At 40.0% G+C, this 19,652-nt stretch overlaps 1 protein-coding gene across 1 annotated transcript in view; it reads left to right on the top strand.

Annotated features, from left to right (window-relative positions):
- HHLA1 (HHLA1 neighbor of OC90) overlaps window positions 1-19,652 on the top strand; it is an 85,474-nt gene that overhangs the window by 49,446 nt on the left and 16,376 nt on the right. Inside the window, exon 12 of the mRNA XM_089685934.1 lies at window positions 19,272-19,419. Within this exon, the coding sequence (XP_089542060.1) occupies window positions 19,272-19,419 (148 nt within the window). The remainder of the gene's footprint in view (window positions 1-19,271; window positions 19,420-19,652) is intronic.

The raw sequence follows: 19,652 nt of genomic DNA, 5'->3' as shown, positions 1-19,652 counted from the left end.
GGGGAGCAGAAGAGAACTTTGAAAAGACGATGACTCTTCAGTGGTTACAGCAGTAAAAGATGAAGGTTCTGTAGTGGCCATCACAGTCCCCTGACCTTAATATCATCAAGCCACTCTGGGGAGATTTCAAACGTGCGGTTCATGCAAGACGACCACAGACTTTGCAAGACCTGGAGGCATTTTGCCAAGATGAATGGGCAGCTTTACCATCTGCAAGAACTCAAGGCCTCATAGACAACTATTACAAAAGACTGCATGCAGCCATTGATGCTAAAGGGGGCAATACACAGTATTAAGAACTAGGGGTGTGCAGAATTTTGAACCGGGGGCATTTCATTTGTTTACTTGCTGCCATGTTTTGTTTAAGTGATTGTGCCTTTCTGTTATGATCTACAGTTCAATATGAATCCTATAAGAAATGTTTTGCCGGCTCACTCATGTTTTTTGAAATGGTACATTTTATTACCAAATCTCCAAGGGAATGCAAACTTTTGAGCACAACTGTAATTACTTTTTGCTCCTGCTAAATGGGCTAGAACACGGGTGTCAAACTGGCAGCCCTCCAGCTGTTGCCAAAGTACAAGTCCTATGAGGCATTGCAAGATTGACAGTACAAGCATGACTTCCAAAAGCAGAGGCATGATGGGACTTGTAGTTTCGCAACAGCTGCAAGGCCGCCAGTTTGACACCCCTGGGCTAGAAGACCAACGTTTGGACAGACCCCTGAACAAGCAATGTTTAGTACAAAGCTGTGTTTGAACTGAACCTTCAGCTCATCCCTGATATAGTTATAGGAATAAATAAAAGAATAAACATTTGTGACACTCAGGACTGCTGTAAATGCCAAAATAATTTTCAGTAAAAATAATGACAATTAACAAGAAATACAGACAGTGAAAATTGTAGTGTTAGCCCAATTTGGTGGTCAGAGAAAATGTCTCCTTACAGTGGAAATTAGTGGAACATGCCCCCTTACCTTGAAGGCCAATAACGTGTTCCCTTATACTGGTGGTCCTTGAGACAAGGGCTCCCTTAAACTGGTAGTCAGTGAGAGAAGAGCACCATTACATTGGTGGTCAATAGGAGAAATGTTTTTTATAATGTTGGTCAATGGGAAGAATGCTTCTTAGATTGGTGGTGAGTGGAATGAATGCTCCTTAAATTGGTGCTCAATGGGAAGCATGCTCCTGACATTGGAAGCTAGTGGGAAGAATGCTCCTTACATTAGTGGTCAGTGGAAAGAATGTTCCTTACATTGGTGGTCAGTGGGAAGAATGCTCCTTACATTAGTGGTCAGTGGGAAGAATGATCCTTACATTGTTGCTCAATGGGAAGCATGCTCCTGACATTGGAAGTTAGTGGGAAGAATGCTCCTTACATTGGTGGTCAGTGGGAAGAATGTTCCTTACATTGGTGGTCAGTGGGAAGAATGTTCCTTACATTGTTGCTCAATGGGAAGCATGCTCCTGACATTGGAAGCTAGTGGGAAGAATGCTCCTTACATTAGTGGTCAGTGGGAAGAATGCTCCTTACATTAGTGATCAGTGGGAAGAATGTTCCTTACATTGGAAGTTAGTGGGAAGAATGCTCCTTACATTGGTGGTCAGTGGGAAGAATGCTCCTTTCATTGGCGATTAATAGGGAAAATGCTCTGTAAAGCGCTGCTCAATGGAAAGAATGCCCCCGTACCAAGACCTAAAAAGTTGTGTCAGTGGTTAGAAAAAGACAGAAATTGCTAATTCCCCTATCAACTTTTGGAGGAACCGTAGTGTTTTATGGAACCCTGACTGAGAAAGGCTGGCTTAGACAATATTAAATCCAAGTAAAGTGCTTCATGCATAATTTAATTTAAAAAAACATAAAAGAATAGGTGTGTAACAGTTTTTAGCATTTGAATGCCAATAATAAACTACCAAAAAGCCTTGCATTAGGTAGCAAATCTGCAATAAGCTAGCTGTGCATGGATTAATGTGATAATGAATATAAAAGATAAACTATTTGCAAACTGCTTTTATGGGAATATCATACACAAAGAACAAATATGCCACTGCCGGCACTGAATCCCCAAACTGCCAATGATCACTGGAGCCAGTTCCTATTGTCGTTGCCTTCTAGCACAGTCTATGGAAAAGGGTCAAAGAAGGAAGGAGGAAACACTCACCACATTAAAAGTCTCAGAACAATTTACTGAGCCATCCAACACACAAGGAGCTTACTCATGGGATCAATGAACCTATAGTCCAATAGGTAAGCTTCTTACTGAGTTAAACTTGTTAGGAGTTTGTACATTGGATGGAGTAATCTATGTGCTGCATGACTCAAACTGTTCCTAGGCTTTCAATATGGTGAACAGTTCCTGCTTCCTTCTTTGGATCCTTTTGCAGAGTATGAGAATATTATAGTTGTGATTCATCAGTCGGGGATTTCAAACAAGTTCTTTGTTCTATAGGACTGGTCTCCATTTTAAGGTTACCTAAGGCACCTACACAAGAAGCAATCTTCTTTGTAGATAATTTTTCTATGTTTGTAACATCCTCAACCTCCAAATCTGGCCATACATTATACAATTTTCTTATTCAATTACCTTTAGATTTACCATCAATAGACTCCCTCAAGAGTTGGTTCTGGCCAGCTCAGTGGATTGCTTCAAAAAAGTCCTGGATTCTTTCTTAGATGCACAGAATATAACTGGATATAACATTTATAGGTAAAGTTGATCCAGGGAATGGGTTTTAATGGCCGAGCTGCTGCATCCAAGCAATACATCACCAAGTGCAATGCAAAGCGTTGGATGCAGTGGTGCAAAGCACGCCACCACTGGACTCTAGACCAGTGGAGACATGTTCTCTGGAGTGATGAATCCCACTTCTCTGTCTGGCAATCTGATGGACGTGTCTGGGTTTGGCAGTTTCCAGGAGTACGGTACTTACCTGACTGCATTGTGCCTCTCGGGGGATCAGGAAGGAATTTTTTTCCTAGCAGGAGCAAATAAGATCATGCTTTGCTGGGTTTTTTTTACTTCTTCTGGATCAACTGTGGGTGTAGAATTATAACTTTTTTTTTCTATGGTTGAACTGGATGGACTTTTGTCTTTTTTCAGCCAGACTAACTATGTAACTATGCAACTATCAATTATGTGGCGCAGGGGCCTGACTGATTGCATACAAATTGAAATGTTTAGGTTTGACCTCATATTTGGGTTTTGGTAAATCTATAGGAAAATTGTACAAGAAAATTGTATATTGTTTGGCAAGCCTTAGGCTAATGCGGGCCATAGATGGGATGCAAAACGGCTGAAAATCATCCGAAAAAAAAAATCGGCCGATTTTTGGATCGTCAGTGCGGTAATCGGTCAGCCGTTTTTTGTGATTTTTGCCCTTTTTGATTATCGGTCCTGCTGGGAAATAATCGGCCAAATTTGTTGTTCTGCCAATTTTCACGGCAATGATGGACAAATCTGCCAATCTTTTTCCGATTGTAAAAAATGCGCATGAGTAGCGACATGAATGAAGAAGGAAAAGAAGGAAAATAATAGAATATAAATGAGAAAAATAAATTGAATATGAACAAAAAGAGAAATAGAATATGAAGAAGAAGAAGAAGAAAAGAAGAAATAGAATATGAAGAAGCAGAAAAGAAGAAATAGAATATGAAGAAGAGGAAAAAGAAGAAATAGAATATGAAGAAGAAGAGGAAAAAGAAGAAATAGAATATGAAGAAAAAGAAGAAATAGAATATGAGTAAGAAGAAGAAAAAAAAAAAAGAATTTCAGTCCGATATTATATTTGACATTTAAAAGTATAGCAACATTGTATCCGAATAGAAACATCTGTATCCAAAATGGATACAAATAGATACAATGTTGCAACTTTTTCTTCTTTTTATTCATATTCTATTTCCTCTTTTTTTTTAATATTCTATGTCTTCTTCTTCTGCATATTCTATATAATTGCCGGCCGTAGATGGGACGAAAGACAGCCGACATTTTTTTCTAGCAATGGTGGTAACGTCGGCTGATTGAACGACCGATTTTTCATTTTTATTAAAAAAAAAACGGCCGGTTTTCTTCCCGTCTATGGCCTGCATAATGGTTGGTTGATGCAAAGTAGCGGGGTAGGCTTTCACCCTGACAGACAGGGCTGTGTTGTGTGACAGAGCTGAGTAACTCTTATGGTGGTAACACATGCTTCGATCTGTCATTCGATCAAAATGATTGAATCATCAACCAAATAGCCACAACTTCCCTTCCAATTTAAATCAGTTTCAATCAAACTGAGTCAAATAGCCAGGGTGATCATTATCAATCTTTTTAGATCAATAGCCAACACTGAGATACTTTATTAATGAATGTAATTGTATTTTGATTGATCAGATTATGACACTATATGGTGGAGGTACAGTTGATAACTTATAATCATATCCTAACTATAAAGCAAAATCCACTTCTCTGTGTGAAGCCTATCAATCGAATGGCTTATCCACAATAGAGTGATTATTACTATCAGAAGAAATCAAGTGGAAAAAAAATCAATCATTTATCTAAGCATATATGGCCATTATTAGAACTAAATAGAAAGAAATACAAATCCTTTGACAGATAAAGTGGTTGTAAAGGCTGAAGGTTTTTTTACCTTCATGCATTCTATGCACGAAGGTAAAAAACCTGTGTGCAGAAGCCCCCCCAGCCCCTTAATACTAACCTGAGCCCCATTGCAATCTAGCAATGTGCACAAGAACCTCGGGTGTCCTGAGTCTCTGCCTCCTCATTGGCTGAGACAGCAGTAGAAGCCATTGGCTCCCACTGCTGTCAATCACAGCCAGTGAGCCAATGAGGAGATAGAGGGAGCGGGCCGAGCCGTGGCTCCTTGTGTGAATGGACACATGGAGCAGCAGCTCAGCAGTGTGCCTGCTCAGCTGCCCCCATAGCAAGCTGCTTGCTATGGGGGCACCCAACAGGAAGGAGGGGCCAGAAGTGTCAGCTGGGGACCTGAGAAGAGGAGGATCCAGGCTCAGAGCAGGTCAGTATAGGCATGTTTTTTTTATTTAAAAACAAAACAAAAAAAAACTGAAACTTTAGTAACATTCCACTTTTATGTTTTCCAACTGTGTATTTATCTGTTTGCCCAGAGTTTTGCTTTAGGGCTCATTCACACTAGTGGTTGAAGGGCAGTAAAATCCTGCAGTTGAGTCACATTTTATCACCCTCCAACCACTCTTGCTTTAGCTGAAGAGGCAGTGGCTGTGGGTGCTTTGTTGTTGCAGCAAGAATTGCGCCCCCATTGCTTTTGGCAGGCATAGCGCCTGCTAAGCGCAACCTATTCAAATTAATTGGGTCACCCTGCAGCCATGTGCAATGCAAGTGTCTGTGGCATGCTAGCATGGGTTTCAAGGGGTTAAAGCAGGTAGGGAGGACGTGATACAAAACCTCCTCATTGCCTTTTCAATGCTCTCTGAAGAGCAATCCAAACACGTATCGCTCATTAACCTCCCTGGCTGTATTCCTGAGTGTAGCTTGGGGTAAAGTTTCAGTACCACATGCGGTAACACTGAGCTACACTCAGCCTTACCATGCGGCACTGCTCCCGGATCTGTTCTTTTACCTTGTCCTGCGCTCCCGCGATGTCCCCCCTGCAGCGTCCCCTGTAATGTCCTCCGGCGGATGCCGGCATCTGTCTTCTGGGTTCCGTCCCCTGCGACGTCGGGACGTACGGGGGACGGAACTGGTGGGAAAATTGAAAATGACAAAAAGTGGCATTCACTAAAATCACATAGTATAACATTCCTGTATCAAACCATTTCACATACATTTTGTCCCGAGTGCTTTGTCCTGTGCCCTGCCTGCATTTTTACTGTTCTTTCTGCCTGGAAACTGAGAAACGTCCATGGCGTCTAAAAAGCATCCCTTTAGGTCAAAAGCGGTTTTAGACCAACTAGAGAACAGCGATAGTAAATCAGAACCACTTGCAGAATTGAATGATAATGATTCGTGGAGAAATTCGTCATCAGACACTGAAAACGATTTTCTGACTTTGCTCAGTGATGTGCGAACTTGGCGCTCTATTTCAAATTTTATGATTATTTATTAAATTATAATTTATGATTTAGTGTTTCAAATTTTATCCTACCCGGGATGTTTACTAGACTCTTGTTCGGACAGATTTCATTGAGTTATTCCTAAAAATTACAGGCCTACAATAAATAAAAAAAAATATTTCCATGCAAAAAGAGGTAATGCTTTGAGCACAGAAATATGGACATAATCAGACCACTAGGGAGGTTAAAGACCAAAGCAAGTGTGAACAAGCTCTTAAACAAAATTACTGTAATGAATTAAGTATAAAAGACAGTTCATTCATTTCTCTGTATAGGTAAGTTTGAAGTGAAGTGGCTGGGCTTAGAACAGAATGCAGCCAATCCAAGCGTGTCACCATTTTGATGTTATTTGTTGAGTTTTTATTCTATGTTTACCTGAAAGTAATCTTTCTTGTGATTTTCACATTTTCACTCCATTGCTGTTACTAGAGATGAGCGAATCGAACCAGGCGAACCGGAATTCGAGTCGAATTTCAGGAAATATTCGATTCGCGGCGAAACCGAAATTTTGCCTACTTCGGGTGCGCGAATCGAACATTTCCCGATCAGCCGGCAAAAGTGTCCCTGCAGTGAGCTCCGCTATTTCTGACAGTTCTCTGACAGAAGGAACACATGTTTAGCGGTTGAAACATTGTATCTATTAGTTTACATTTAGGATACAGATGTTTCAACCACTGTTCATGTGAAGAAGCTGTGAGAGAACTGTCAGAAATAGAGGAACTCTGCACATACACTTTTTGCCGGCTTGGAATTATTCTTCTTTTCATCCTACTTCTTCTTCTTCTTCATCTTCATCCTCAGAAGAAGAGGATGAGGATGAGGATGAAGAAGAAGAAGAAGAAGTAGGATGAAAAGAAGAATAATTCCAAGCCGGCAAAAAGTGTATGTGCAGAGTTCCTCTATTTCTGACAGTTCTCTCACAGCTTCTTCACATGTACAGCGGTTGAAACATCTGTATCCTAAATGGAAACTAATAGATACAATTTGTATCTATTAGTTTCCATTTAGGATACAGATGTTTCAACCGCTGTACATGTGAAGAAGCTGTGAGAGAACTGTCAGAAATAGAGGAACTCTGCACATACACTTTTTGCCGGCTTGGAATTATTCTTCTTTTCATCCTACTTCTTCTTCTTCTTCTTCTTCTTCATCCTCATCCTCATCCTCTTCTTCTGAGGATGAGGATGAGGATGAAGAAGAAGAAGAAGCAGTAGGATGAAAATAAGAATAATTCCAAGCCGGCAAAAAGTGTATGTGCAGAGTTCCTCTATTTCTGACAGTTCTCTCACAGCTTCTTCACATGTACAGCGGTTGAAACATCTGTATCCTAAATGGAAACTAATAGATACAATTTGTATCTATTAGTTTCCATTTAGGATACAGATGTTTCAACCGCTGTACATGTGAAGAAGCTGTGAGAGAACTGTCAGAAATAGAGGAACTCTGCACATACACTTTTTGCCGGCTTGGAATTATTCTTCTTTTCATCCTACTTCTTCTTCTTCTTCTTCTTCTTCATCCTCATCCTCATCCTCTTCTTCTGAGGATGAGGATGAAGAAGAAGAAGCAGTAGGATGAAAATAAGAATAATTCCAAGCCGGCAAAAAGTGTATGTGCAGAGTTCCTCTATTCTGCAGATACACTTAGAGGAGCTCTGCACATACACTTTTTGCCTGTTTGGAATTAATCTTATTTTCATCCTACTTCTTCTTCTTCTTCTTCTTCTTTATCCTCATCCTCAGAAGAAGAAGAAGAGGATGAAGAAGAAGAAGAAGAAGAAGAAGAAGAAGTAGGATGAAAATAAGAATAATTGCAAGCCGGCAAAAAGTGTATGTGCAGAGTTCCTCTATTCTGCAGATACACTTAGAGGAGCTCTGCACATACACTTTTTGCCGGCTTGGAATTAATCTTATTTTCATCCTACTTCTTCTTCTTCTTCTTCTTCTTCTTCTTCTTCATCCTCATCCTCATCCTCAGAAGAAGAAGAAGAGGATGAGGATGAGGATGAAGAAGAAGAAGAAGAAGAAGTAGGATGAAAATAAGAATAATTCCAAGCCGGCAAAAAGTGTATGTGCAGAGCTCCTCTAAGTGTATCTGCAGAGCTCCTCTAAGTGTATCTGCAGAATAGAGGAACTCTGCACATACACTTTTTGCCGGAAACCGCTGTATGGAGGGAATGTCCCAGAACTGTCAGAAATAGTCTATTTCTGACAGTTCTGGGACATTACCTCCATACAGCTGTTTCAACCGCTGTATGGAGGGAATGTCATAGAACTGTCAGAAATAGACTATTAATGACAGTTCTGGGACTGTCCTTCCATACAGCGGTTGAAACATTGTATGTATTTGTTTCCATAAATGGATCCATTTATGGAAACAAATACATACAATGTTTCAACCGCTGTATGGAAGGACAGTCCCAGAACTGTCATTAATAGTCTATTTCTGACAGTTCCATGACATTCCCTCCATACAGCGGTTGAAACAGCTGTATGGAGTGAATGTCCCAGAACTGTCAGAAATATACTATTTCTGACAGTTCTGGGACAATCACTCCATACAGCTGTTTCAACCGCTGTATGGAGGGAATGTCATGGAACTGTCAGAAATAGACTATTAATGACAGTTCTGGGACTGTCCTTCCATACAGCGGTTGAAACATTGTATGTATTTGTTTCCATAAATGGATCCATTTATGGAAACAAATACATACAATGTTTCAACCGCTGTATGGAAGGACAGTCCCAGAACTGTCAGAAATAGTCTATTTCTGACAGTTCTATGACATTCCCTCCATACAGCGGTTGAAACAGCTGTATGGAGTGAATGTCCCAGAACTGTCAGAAATAGACTATTTATGACAGTTCTGGGACATTCACTCCATACAGCGGTTGAAACATTGTATCTATTTTTTTCCATAAATGACATTCTGCAGATACACTTAGAGGAGCGCTGCAGATACACTTTTTGCCGGCTTGGAATTATTCTTATTTTCATCCTACTTCTTCTTTTTCTTCTTATGAGGATGAGGATGAAGAAGAAGAAGTAGGATGAAAATAAGATTAATTCCAAGCCGGCAAAAAGTGTATCTGCAGCGCTCCTCTAAGTGTATTTGCAGAATGTCATTTATGGAAAAAAATAGATACAATGTTTCAACCGCTGTATGGAAGGACAGTCCCAGAACTGTCATAAATAGTCTATTTCTGACAGTTCTGGGACATTCACTCCATACAGCTGTTTCAACCGCTGTATGGAGGGAATGTCATGGAACTGTCAGAAATAGACTATTAATGACAGTTCTGGGACTGTCCTTCCATACAGCGGTTGAAACATTGTATGTATTTGTTTCCATAAATGGATCCATTTATGGAAACAAATACATACAATGTTTCAACCGCTGTATGGAAGGACAGTCCCAGAACTGTCATTAATAGTCTATTTCTGACAGTTCCATGACATTCCCTCCATACAGCGGTTGAAACAGCTGTATGGAGTGAATGTCCCAGAACTGTCAGAAATAGACTATTTATGACAGTTCTGGGACAATCACTCCATACAGCTGTTTCAACCGCTGTATGGAGGGAATGTCATGGAACTGTCAGAAATAGACTATTAATGACAGTTCTGGGACTGTCCTTCCATACAGCGGTTGAAACATTGTATGTATTTGTTTCCATAAATGGATCCATTTATGGAAACAAATACATACAATGTTTCAACCGCTGTATGGAAGGACAGTCCCAGAACTGTCAGAAATAGTCTATTTCTGACAGTTCTGGGACATTCACTCCATACAGCTGTTTCAACCGCTGTATGGAGGGAATGTCATAGAACTGTCAGAAATAGACTATTAATGACAGTTCTGGGACTGTCCTTCCATAGAGCGGTTGAAACATTGTATCTATTTGTTTCCATAAATGGATCCATTTATGGAAACAAATAGATACAATGTTTCAACCGCTGTATGGAAGGACAGTCCCAGAACTGTCATTAATAGTCTATTTCTGACAGTTCTATGACATTCCCTCCATACAGCGGTTGAAACAGCTGTATGGAGTGAATGTCCCAGAACTGTCAGAAATAGACTATTTATGACAGTTCTGGGACATTCACTCCATACAGCGGTTGAAACATTGTATCTATTTTTTTCCATAAATGACATTCTGCAGATACACTTAGAGGAGCGCTGCAGATACACTTTTTGCCGGCTTGGAATTATTCTTATTTTCATCCTACTTCTTCTTTTTCTTCTTATGAGGATGAGGATGAAGAAGAAGAAGTAGGATGAAAATAAGATTAATTCCAAGCCGGCAAAAAGTGCATCTGCAGCGCTCCTCTAAGTGTATTTGCAGAATGTCATTTATGGAAAAAAATAGATACAATGTTTCAACTGCTGTATGGAAGGACAGTCCCAGAACTGTCATAAATAGTCTATTTCTGACAGTTCTGGGACATTCACTCCATACAGCTGTTTCAACCGCTGTATGGAGGGAATGTCATAGAACTGTCAGAAATAGACTATTAATGACAGTTCTGGGACTGTCCTTCCATACAGCGGTTGAAACATTGTATCTATTTGTTTCCATAAATGGATCCATTTATGGAAACAAATACATACAATGTTTCAACCGCTGCATGGAAGGACAGTCCCAGAACTGTCATTAATAGTCTATTTCTGACAGTTCCATGACATTCCCTCCATACAGCGGTTGAAACAGCTGTATGGAGTGAATGTCCCAGAACTGTCAGAAATAGACAGAAACTGTCACAGAACTGTCCTTCTTCTCATCCTTCTCCTTCTTCTCATCCTTCTTCTCATCCTTCTCCTTCTTCTCATCCTTCTCCTTCTTCTCATTCTTCTCCTTCTCCTTCTTCTCATCCTTCTCCTTCTCCTTCTTCTCATCCTTCTCCTTCTCCTTCTTCTCATCCTTCTCCTTCTCCTTCTTTTCATCCTTCTCCTTCTCCTTCTTCTCATCCTTCTCCTTCTCCTTCTTCTCATCCTTCTCCTTCTCCTTCTTCTCATCCTTCTCCTTCTCCTTCTTCTCATCCTTCTCCTTCTCCATCTTCTCATCCTTCTCCTTCTTCTCATCCTTCTCCTTCTCCTTCTTCTCATCCTTCTCCTTCTCCATCTTCTCATCCTTCTCCTTTTCCTTCTTCTCATCCTTCTCCTTCTGCTTCTCCTTCTCCTTCTCCTTCTCCTTCTTCTCATCCTTCTCCTTCTTCTCATCCTTCTCCTTCTTCTCATCCTTCTCCTTCTCCTTCTTCTCATCCTTCTCCTTCTCCTTCTTCTCATCCTTCTCCTTCTTCTCATCCTTCTCCTTCTTCTCATCCTTCTCCTTCTTCTCATCCTTCTCCTTCTCCTCATCCTTCTCCTTCTTCTCATCCTTCTCCTTCTCCTTCTTCTCATCCTTCTCCTTCTCCTTCTTCTCATCCTTCTCCTTCTCCATCTTCTCATCCTTCTCCTTCTCCTTCTTCTCATCCTTCTCCTTCTTCTCATCCTTCTCCTTCTTCTCATCCTTCTCCTTCTTCTCATCCTTCTCCTTCTTCTCATCCTTCTCCTTCTCCTTCTTCTCATCCTTCTCCTTCTCCTTCTTCTCATCCTTCTCCTTCTTCTCATCCTTCTCCTTCTCCTTCTTCTCATCCTTCTCCTTCTCCTTCTCCTTCTCTTTCCTCATCTCCAAGGGCATTTAAATTAAAGGTACAGTGTTCTGCACTAATTTAAAGGCTCTCTGAAGCCTAGAAACCCTTTTTATAAGTCATCTTCGTAGCGAAGAAATTCGCATCGAATCGAATTTCACACTGGAATTCGCCGAATCAGCCGAATCGAATTTTTGAGAAATTCGCTCATCTCTAGCTGTTACCATATTTTATTGCTGGTATTTCATAGCACAGTGCCTTAGTGGTTAGAACTTCTGCCTTGAACCACTGGGGTCCTTAGTTGGAATCCTACCCAGGGCACTACCTGCATGGAGTTTTCATGTTCCCCCTGCGCCAGTGTGGGAGGAGACCTGTTGTTGGGTTAATCGGCTCCTCTCTAAATTGGCCCTAGTATGTGTGGGTGTGTATGCATTTAGATTGTAAGCTCCTTGATGGCAGAGATAAATCACAGGAACATTTACCAGAATGGAGAGTGCAAAATCTGGTGCGGCTCTGAATAGAACCCAATCAGCTTCCAGGTTTTTTTTTACAAAGCTGAATTGAACAAGATGAAGTTAGAAGCTGATTGGCTGCCATGCAAAGTTGCGCCAGATTCCGAGTGCTCCAGTTTTAGTAAATCTCCCCCTGTGTGACTTTCACCCAATTTGAACTGTGCTGCATTACTAATCAGGAAGCACAGCAAGCCTATGTAATGTGCAACTATACGGAGATTTGTTGCTCCATTTACATACACATTAAATAAAAAAAAAAACAACTATCGTCTATGGACAGAAACTAGAATATTTTTATTTTCGTATTACATTATTACATGCAAGAACTTGAATATGATCACATATAATTTTTATAAAATATACTAAATAGCCAAAAGTTTATATGTAAATAAATAAATAAATATGTATGTAGTCATATATGCAAAGTGAAACAAAAAAAAAGCTCTGAGGAAGAAGGGACCCCCCTTCGAAACGTGTCAGCGGAACTTTGAGAGTCTCCCTCCTTGATGTGACTCGCACTGGTCTTGTACTATAATGTTCCTTTGAGGATCTTGCACGCTTGTTTTACTGCTTTTGTTTGTGAGTATATATCTCATTATAATAAAATTGTATTGAGACAAGGCCAGGGGCGGACTGACAACTCATGGGGCCCCCGGGCAATAGGGGTCATGGGGCCCCTGTGTCCTTGCCCAAACTCAAAAAAGCCTATGAAAAAGGTACCAGGGGCATCTCATGGGGCCCCCTACTGATGCTGGGCCGTCGGGCAGTGCCCGAGTTTCCAAATGGTCAGTCCGCCCCTGGACAAGGCGCAAGGTTGGTGCGCTTTCTTTTTTGTTTCACTTTTGCAGTCTTGGTCAGGCTTCCCCAGCTTTGTTAAGAGCTGCACAACCTTTGATCCACTGATGGACCAACTTCCATAAGTGGTCTATCTACCCACCCACCCTTGATCTGGGTCCCTGAGTGCAGGGGGTTTTGTTTCTGTTTCCTTATAGTTATATATGCTCCTGAAATCAATCTGGCCATATTGTGTTTTAAAGTCTTTCTTTTATATATACAGTATATATATATATATATATATATATTTATTGGAGTTTTAAATATGTGTATATTTATATGTGCACCTGACCATCACACCTGAACTTGTTTTTACCATATATTGTATTAGACTCTAAAGACCATATGTTTTCTTTAATCATGCATCAATGCAGAGATGAGAAGTGGCGTCATGATACTGGTTGCGTTCTACAAATTAATAAATGTCTCCAATTTTCTCCCATACAGCCAAATGATTCTATTTTGAATTAGACTATGTTCAACCCATTGGAATAATGTGTTTTCATTGTGTTTTTGTGATATCACAAAATGTTTGACATGCGGAGAAGATAAAACGCAGATTGGCCTTTTCACCAGAATGACTTTCTGATTAATACAATCTGGCCTTTCACTGTTCTTTATTGAAAAATCTTGGCAATGCACTGATGTTAACTGTGACCTTTTTACAAATACCTGAAGATTGCCCTGGGTGAGGAGGGGAAATGTTATTGATATTAATATTTCAACACAAAAAAAAAAAAAGAATATTCCCAGATAATTGATCTTCTTCTTAACTAATTTCCAGCTAAGCTTGTAGAACAAATGATTAAACTAACAAGAAAGAGCTGAATTAGTCATGTAGCTGCTCTGTGTTCCTCAACACAAAGAAAACTTTGATTCTTGTGTGCAGCGGAAGATAGACGAGCCTTTGTTCCTCTGTGCAGACGAAGGCCGATGTATCATTTCACCATATGTTTGCGAGTCAATATTAAGTTGTCAGAATCAAACACTTAAGTTAGCTTTCAACGCGACATAATTAAGCCCATGGAGGGCCTTATGACCTTCTAACATGACATTACTGGAATTGTATGAAACCTGAAGTGTCTCATGCATAGGGCCAGGGAAGAACATTTCTTGAAAAGATTTAGTTTCTTGGATTCTTCACAATGTATTTTAACTTCTTGCTGCCCGTATAACGCATATGAGCATCAACAGAGCGGGTGGGTTTTAACGCCGATACTCTGCAGGTATGTGTCCATGGGTGGCAGAGCTTCCCATGCTCCAAGCACAGTGTCCAAGCTATCAAAGACAGCTCTTGGTCTCTACTAATAATTGGAGCTGGTGGTACTGGTTCTTGATCATGTGATCACTGTGCAGGGGTGTTGGTCAGGTGAAGGTGGACCTTCCTCCATGTTTCCCAATTAACTTGTTCGGCGCCAAGTCTGGATCTAATGACAGTACTACCTCTGGGGTAGGTTCTTCTGGGCTATGCTAGGCACCTGAGACAGGTTGACTCTCCTACACATGGGGTACCTTTACTAAAGTGCCAGGTTCTCCAATTCCCTGGGACAAGACTGAGGTTGCCATCAGGGAATACATGACCTTAAGGTGGACCTCTACTCATAGAGATGTGAGAAAGAGACTATGTACACTTGCACCATAACTGTTCTCCAGTTATCTCTTAGGTCCCCATTTAAATGTACATCTTCCCACTGCAGCTTGCAATTAGGCGAGCCGTGGCAAACACTGACCACAGCTTTTACCAGTCCCAGTAGCAGCATGGAACCCCGACGTGTACGTAGCGCAGGCTCCAATGTGCACTTGACTTTAACTCATAAACTTCCATATTTCTGTACAGGATGGGAACCTCTGCAGTGCAGTTTCACTCTGGTTGTGATGAGTGATGGAATGTGGCATAGGGAGTGTTGACAACATCTCCCTCGTAGCTAGAAGCAGTTATTATTATTATTATTATACAGGATTTATATAGCGTCAACAGTTTGCGCAGCGCTTTACAAAATGAAGGGAGACAATACAGTTACAATACAATTTGGTAGAAGAGGAAACAGAGGGCCCTGCTCGTTAGAGTTTACAATCTAGGAGGAAGGGTAGTCCCACCTATAACTGGTACATATTTCCAATGGGCTGCTTACTGACTGTACCTTCCGTTGCTGATGGCAACTGCATGTATAACTTGCATCAGAATGACTCTTAATGTGCTGGCTCTTCATACCCCACATCAGGGGTGGACTGACAACTCATGGGGCCCCCCAGGCAATAGGGGATTATGGGGCCCCTGTGTCCTTGCCCAAACTCAAAAAAGCCTATGAAAAAGGTACCAGGGGCATCTCATGGGGCCCCCTACTGACCCCAGCCCTCAGGCAGTGCCCGAGTTTCCAAATGGTCATTCCCCCCCTGCCCCACATGCTAGTGACCCAAACTGTAGACAAAGTGTGCAATATTGCCGGTTACTTGCAGTGCATCCCTTTAAAGGAATGCAGATTAGGCAAAAGTCAACATTTCAACACTTTACTGTGTAAAAGCATACAGGTTACAAAAGAATAGACAGAACAGTCCAGCACAACTTCAGTAAAATAGTCAATATCCCTAAGTCCATAATCCTAACCAGGCTATTTGCTGCCAAGGCATACCTGCACAACCGAAGTCCATTTTCCAGTAGCTGGTTCCTTCGGGGTGAACACCAAGTTGGATGGCATCCTTCAGGCTCCTTGATGGCTGTATCCCTCACAGAACATCACTCATGGACCAGCTGCAAGTTTCATGGATTCTGGGGGGCAAATTGGAAAAGGAAGGCAGCTCTTGGACTCTGTCCACTGTCCCTTTTTATATCCATAGGAGCAGTGGATCGATCTCAAACATCCCACCAAAGCCAAAGAATCGGGAAAGGTATTAACTCTAACCTTCCCACCAGGGGCAGCACTATGAATGATTTTTGGATCTTCATCTCATATAATGTTTTTGTTTTATTTTCTGTTCCGTGAAAATTCAATAATAAGTATTTCTATATAGAAGAGTTTTATTTTGTTTAATAAGCCTTTAATGATATTTTGGAAAGCAGCTTAATAATTGATTTCATCCAGTTAGGCATTAGTTGGTATTTTCAAAATGATTGTCTTTTTTGGGGCATAGTCGTTTGCAGCAAACGTTTCAGTAGGATTTCTATTTGACATGGCTGAGGAGTGTGCTTTTGTGACCTGGAGGGTTATGCTGATTGTAGTTTAAGCTTCTGTTAGGCCTGCTAGGTAACTAAATGTTTAGAGATCAAGTTAAAAGTAATCCGCCAGTGTTACACAATTGGGGGATAAATTCAAATCTACCAACCCTGACTTATAAAAAATGAAACTGCTACAGCACTCAGCGACTTGCCTCTATGTACTTTGCTGAAACTGCTAGGAAGCTCAAGAATTAAAAATATGTTTTTCCCAAGAGAACTGCAATTGCTGACATATTTTCTAAAATGCTATTTGCTTATCTGTCATGCTTTGATACTTTTTGAGTTACTGGAGCAAATATACAAATAAGGAATGTCAAAGAAAAGAGCTCTTATCTCTTTCTTGATCCAGGTCATAGACTCGAAGTATTGAAGCCAAGGGGTCATCAACACAGCCAAACCTTTAGGCAGACTTGTCAATTCAAAATGAACGCTAAACTGGTTACAAGGCTAAAAGGCAGAGACCAAGAGGTCCCTGTAAATACCTCCAAAGATCTTTTGGCAAGCCTTCAAAGCCACAAAAATGAAAAGCTCTAATAGGTAAATGTTGACACTTCCTAGTTATTTTAAGAGTTGGGCTGTCCCTGCCTTAGGACACCTTCTTATTGACCGGAGAAAGGTATGGGGGGCAGGAGGAGGTGTCTCAGCTACCAATAATTCCAGAAAGTGTCTTGATATTATGAGTGCCTGGTGTTCCACACTATTGAAAATGGCTGAATGTTGGGTTTCACCAAATCCTCCTATCCTTGAGACTGGATCCGGGTGATGGATACATTTGTAAAGTTTGCGAAACATACCTACACTCAGTGTAATGCCTCTCAAAAGTTTGAAAAAATATGGAAAAAATGGATAGCTGCATCACGTTCCAATCTGATTTATAATTAAGGTTGGGTATGCTTTTGGTAGACTAGGACAGCCTGTCACAGAAAGATCCCACATATTATTTATTAATACAATATCTCTGTTGTCCTGGAATATTTTTCTCAATATTCTTGGATATCTTTGCATATATTGGAAACATCTGATGGTAGTGAACTAAATGTATTGATGCTGTTATTTGTTTTTGGTTTTTGTGTCTGTGTTCTCTTTTCTTTATCTGTTATAAGCAAAAAAAATGCTTAAAGATAAAATCTGAACAAAAAAAAACGCTGAATGTATGTGTAGTCAAGTTTTTTTTAGTTTATCTTTACTCTGAAATTGGGCAAAATCACAAAAAACTGGTCGAATAGAAGCAGAATAGGAGGGCATTTTTTCCTTACAAACCAGTGGGTACAATAAGTTATCATGCTGATGGTGTACATAACTCAAGATCTTCACAACCTATACTCATACTTATTTCTTGTCTTCTGAATTTCCCAAGAACAATCTAATTTCTTTAAATAGTTATTTTTTTTATCATCCTTGAATAGACACTTGTCACTTTATGAATCCATTCATAATTAAAGATGTGATAATATATATATAATCTCCATAAAATGTTGATGGCATGTGTAACTACGGATCATATACATTATTTCTTATTATATTTTCAAAAACATGCTATTGAAAATTCTCATGATGTGTAAATGATGATTTCCCTTTATTGCTCAGTTCCATTGGACTTTGTGTGCGTGTTTTTGCAATTTAATATCAAGGAATTTTTGTAGCTTACAGACAATGGACACGATCATCCCTAACATAGTGTACTGTCTTTCAAACCTGTATTTTATGAAAGAGGTAACTTTAAAATATAGATCTGTAAACAAAACACCCCACAGACAAGCACTGTTATTAAATAAATATAAGGAATGCGCTAAATAAATATATAACTAAATAAATAATAAAAATAATAAAGAATTGTGAAAAAAATATATAGAAAATGTTCATAAATGTTCAAAAAGTCTTCAAATAATGTCCAGTCTGTGCTGAATCCACCACCAAAGAAATTGAATCACTTACCAGAGCTCAATGCTGATCAATAATTGGACCAGCAAAAAGCACTTTTGCTCTGGGAGCAATATATATCAATCCAGTTCCTGGATGCAATGCTGTGCAAACAAACAAAATCCCATCGGATGAATAGCCACCATTCAAGGATATAGATAATTTCCAGGAGTATAAATCACCTTTCTTTCATATACCTCCATACCATTGGTACCATGTTTAAAGGTAAAAGAAAAAGATCATGGTGCAGCAAGTTTAAAAAATGTATCAAACTTTTAATGAATGAATAAAACTCACAAGTGAGGTGTCTACACCGACACCAGTATCAAAAGCATAGACTTAGGCAACAGTACATGAACACAACCCCGTTCACCACGGATCCCCTCCTTTCAGATCCAGAGACTGTGTCAGACGTCGGCATCCAGTAGGCCACGCCCTACACGTTTCATCACCAACGACGTCCTCACGGGGCGGAGGTATGGAGGTATATGAAAGAAAGGTGATTTATACTCCTGGAAATTATCTATATCCTTGAATGGTGGCTATTCATCCGATGGGATTTCGTTTGTTTGCACAGCATTGCATCCAGGAACTGGATTGATATATATTGCTCCCAGAGCAAAAGTGCTTTTTGCTGGTCCAATTATTGAACAGCAGTGAGCTCTGGTGAGTGATTCAATTTCTTTGGTGGTGGATTCAGCACAGTGTGGAAATTATTTGAAAACTTTTGAACATTTATGAACATTTTCTATATATTTTTTTCACAATTCTTTATTATTTTTATTATTTATTTAGTTATATATTTATTTAGCACATTCCTTATATTTATTTGTTTGAGCAAAAAATTAATTTTGATTTTTTGAAGTAGGAATCTGCTGCTTTAGAGTTTTAGGGTGTGGCGCTTTTCTAAAAACACTTTGAAGCACTGTTATTAACTTGACTTACAATTGTGTAGAGAAATATTCTGTGTAAGCATCTTGCCATAGTAGACTTGTTTTAAATTCCACCGATGCTCAAACCACCAACTTTGTACCGGTTCTGGTGAGTTGTGTTTCTTCCAGGATGTCAGCAGACAAAGCTAGCCGTGAGCACCCCTTCTTCTGCACCTGTCTTTCCAAAAGTAAACTCTTGCGTCATGGAGCTCTGTCGATTTTTCCAGCAATGTCTTTGTGTTAGTCAAGAGCAATATTCAAGACACAAGAAGCGAAGGTACTTATCTACATTGAGTTTCTAATTTTTGCTATCAAACCAAAGTATAAATTGTAAACACTTTTGCCTGCTTGGACAGTGTCTTCATGCTATACTGTATATATCTATTGTCCCAATACTTGACTATTAGCTTCTCACCAAGTAGTGGAAAAAGAGTAAAAAATGACACCACAGGTTCTTGCACTTCTAAAACTAGGTCAAAATGGCAGCTTTCATATTCTATCCAGACAGGT

Source organism: Staurois parvus, unplaced genomic scaffold (genome assembly GCF_062004578.1).
Source record: "Staurois parvus isolate SC_StPar_1 unplaced genomic scaffold, SC_StPar_1.0 ptg000389l, whole genome shotgun sequence".
NCBI lineage: Eukaryota > Metazoa > Chordata > Amphibia > Anura > Ranidae > Staurois > Staurois parvus.
The sequence above is the reverse complement of the archived record's forward strand: the minus strand, read 5'-3'. Positions and strand labels throughout refer to the sequence as shown.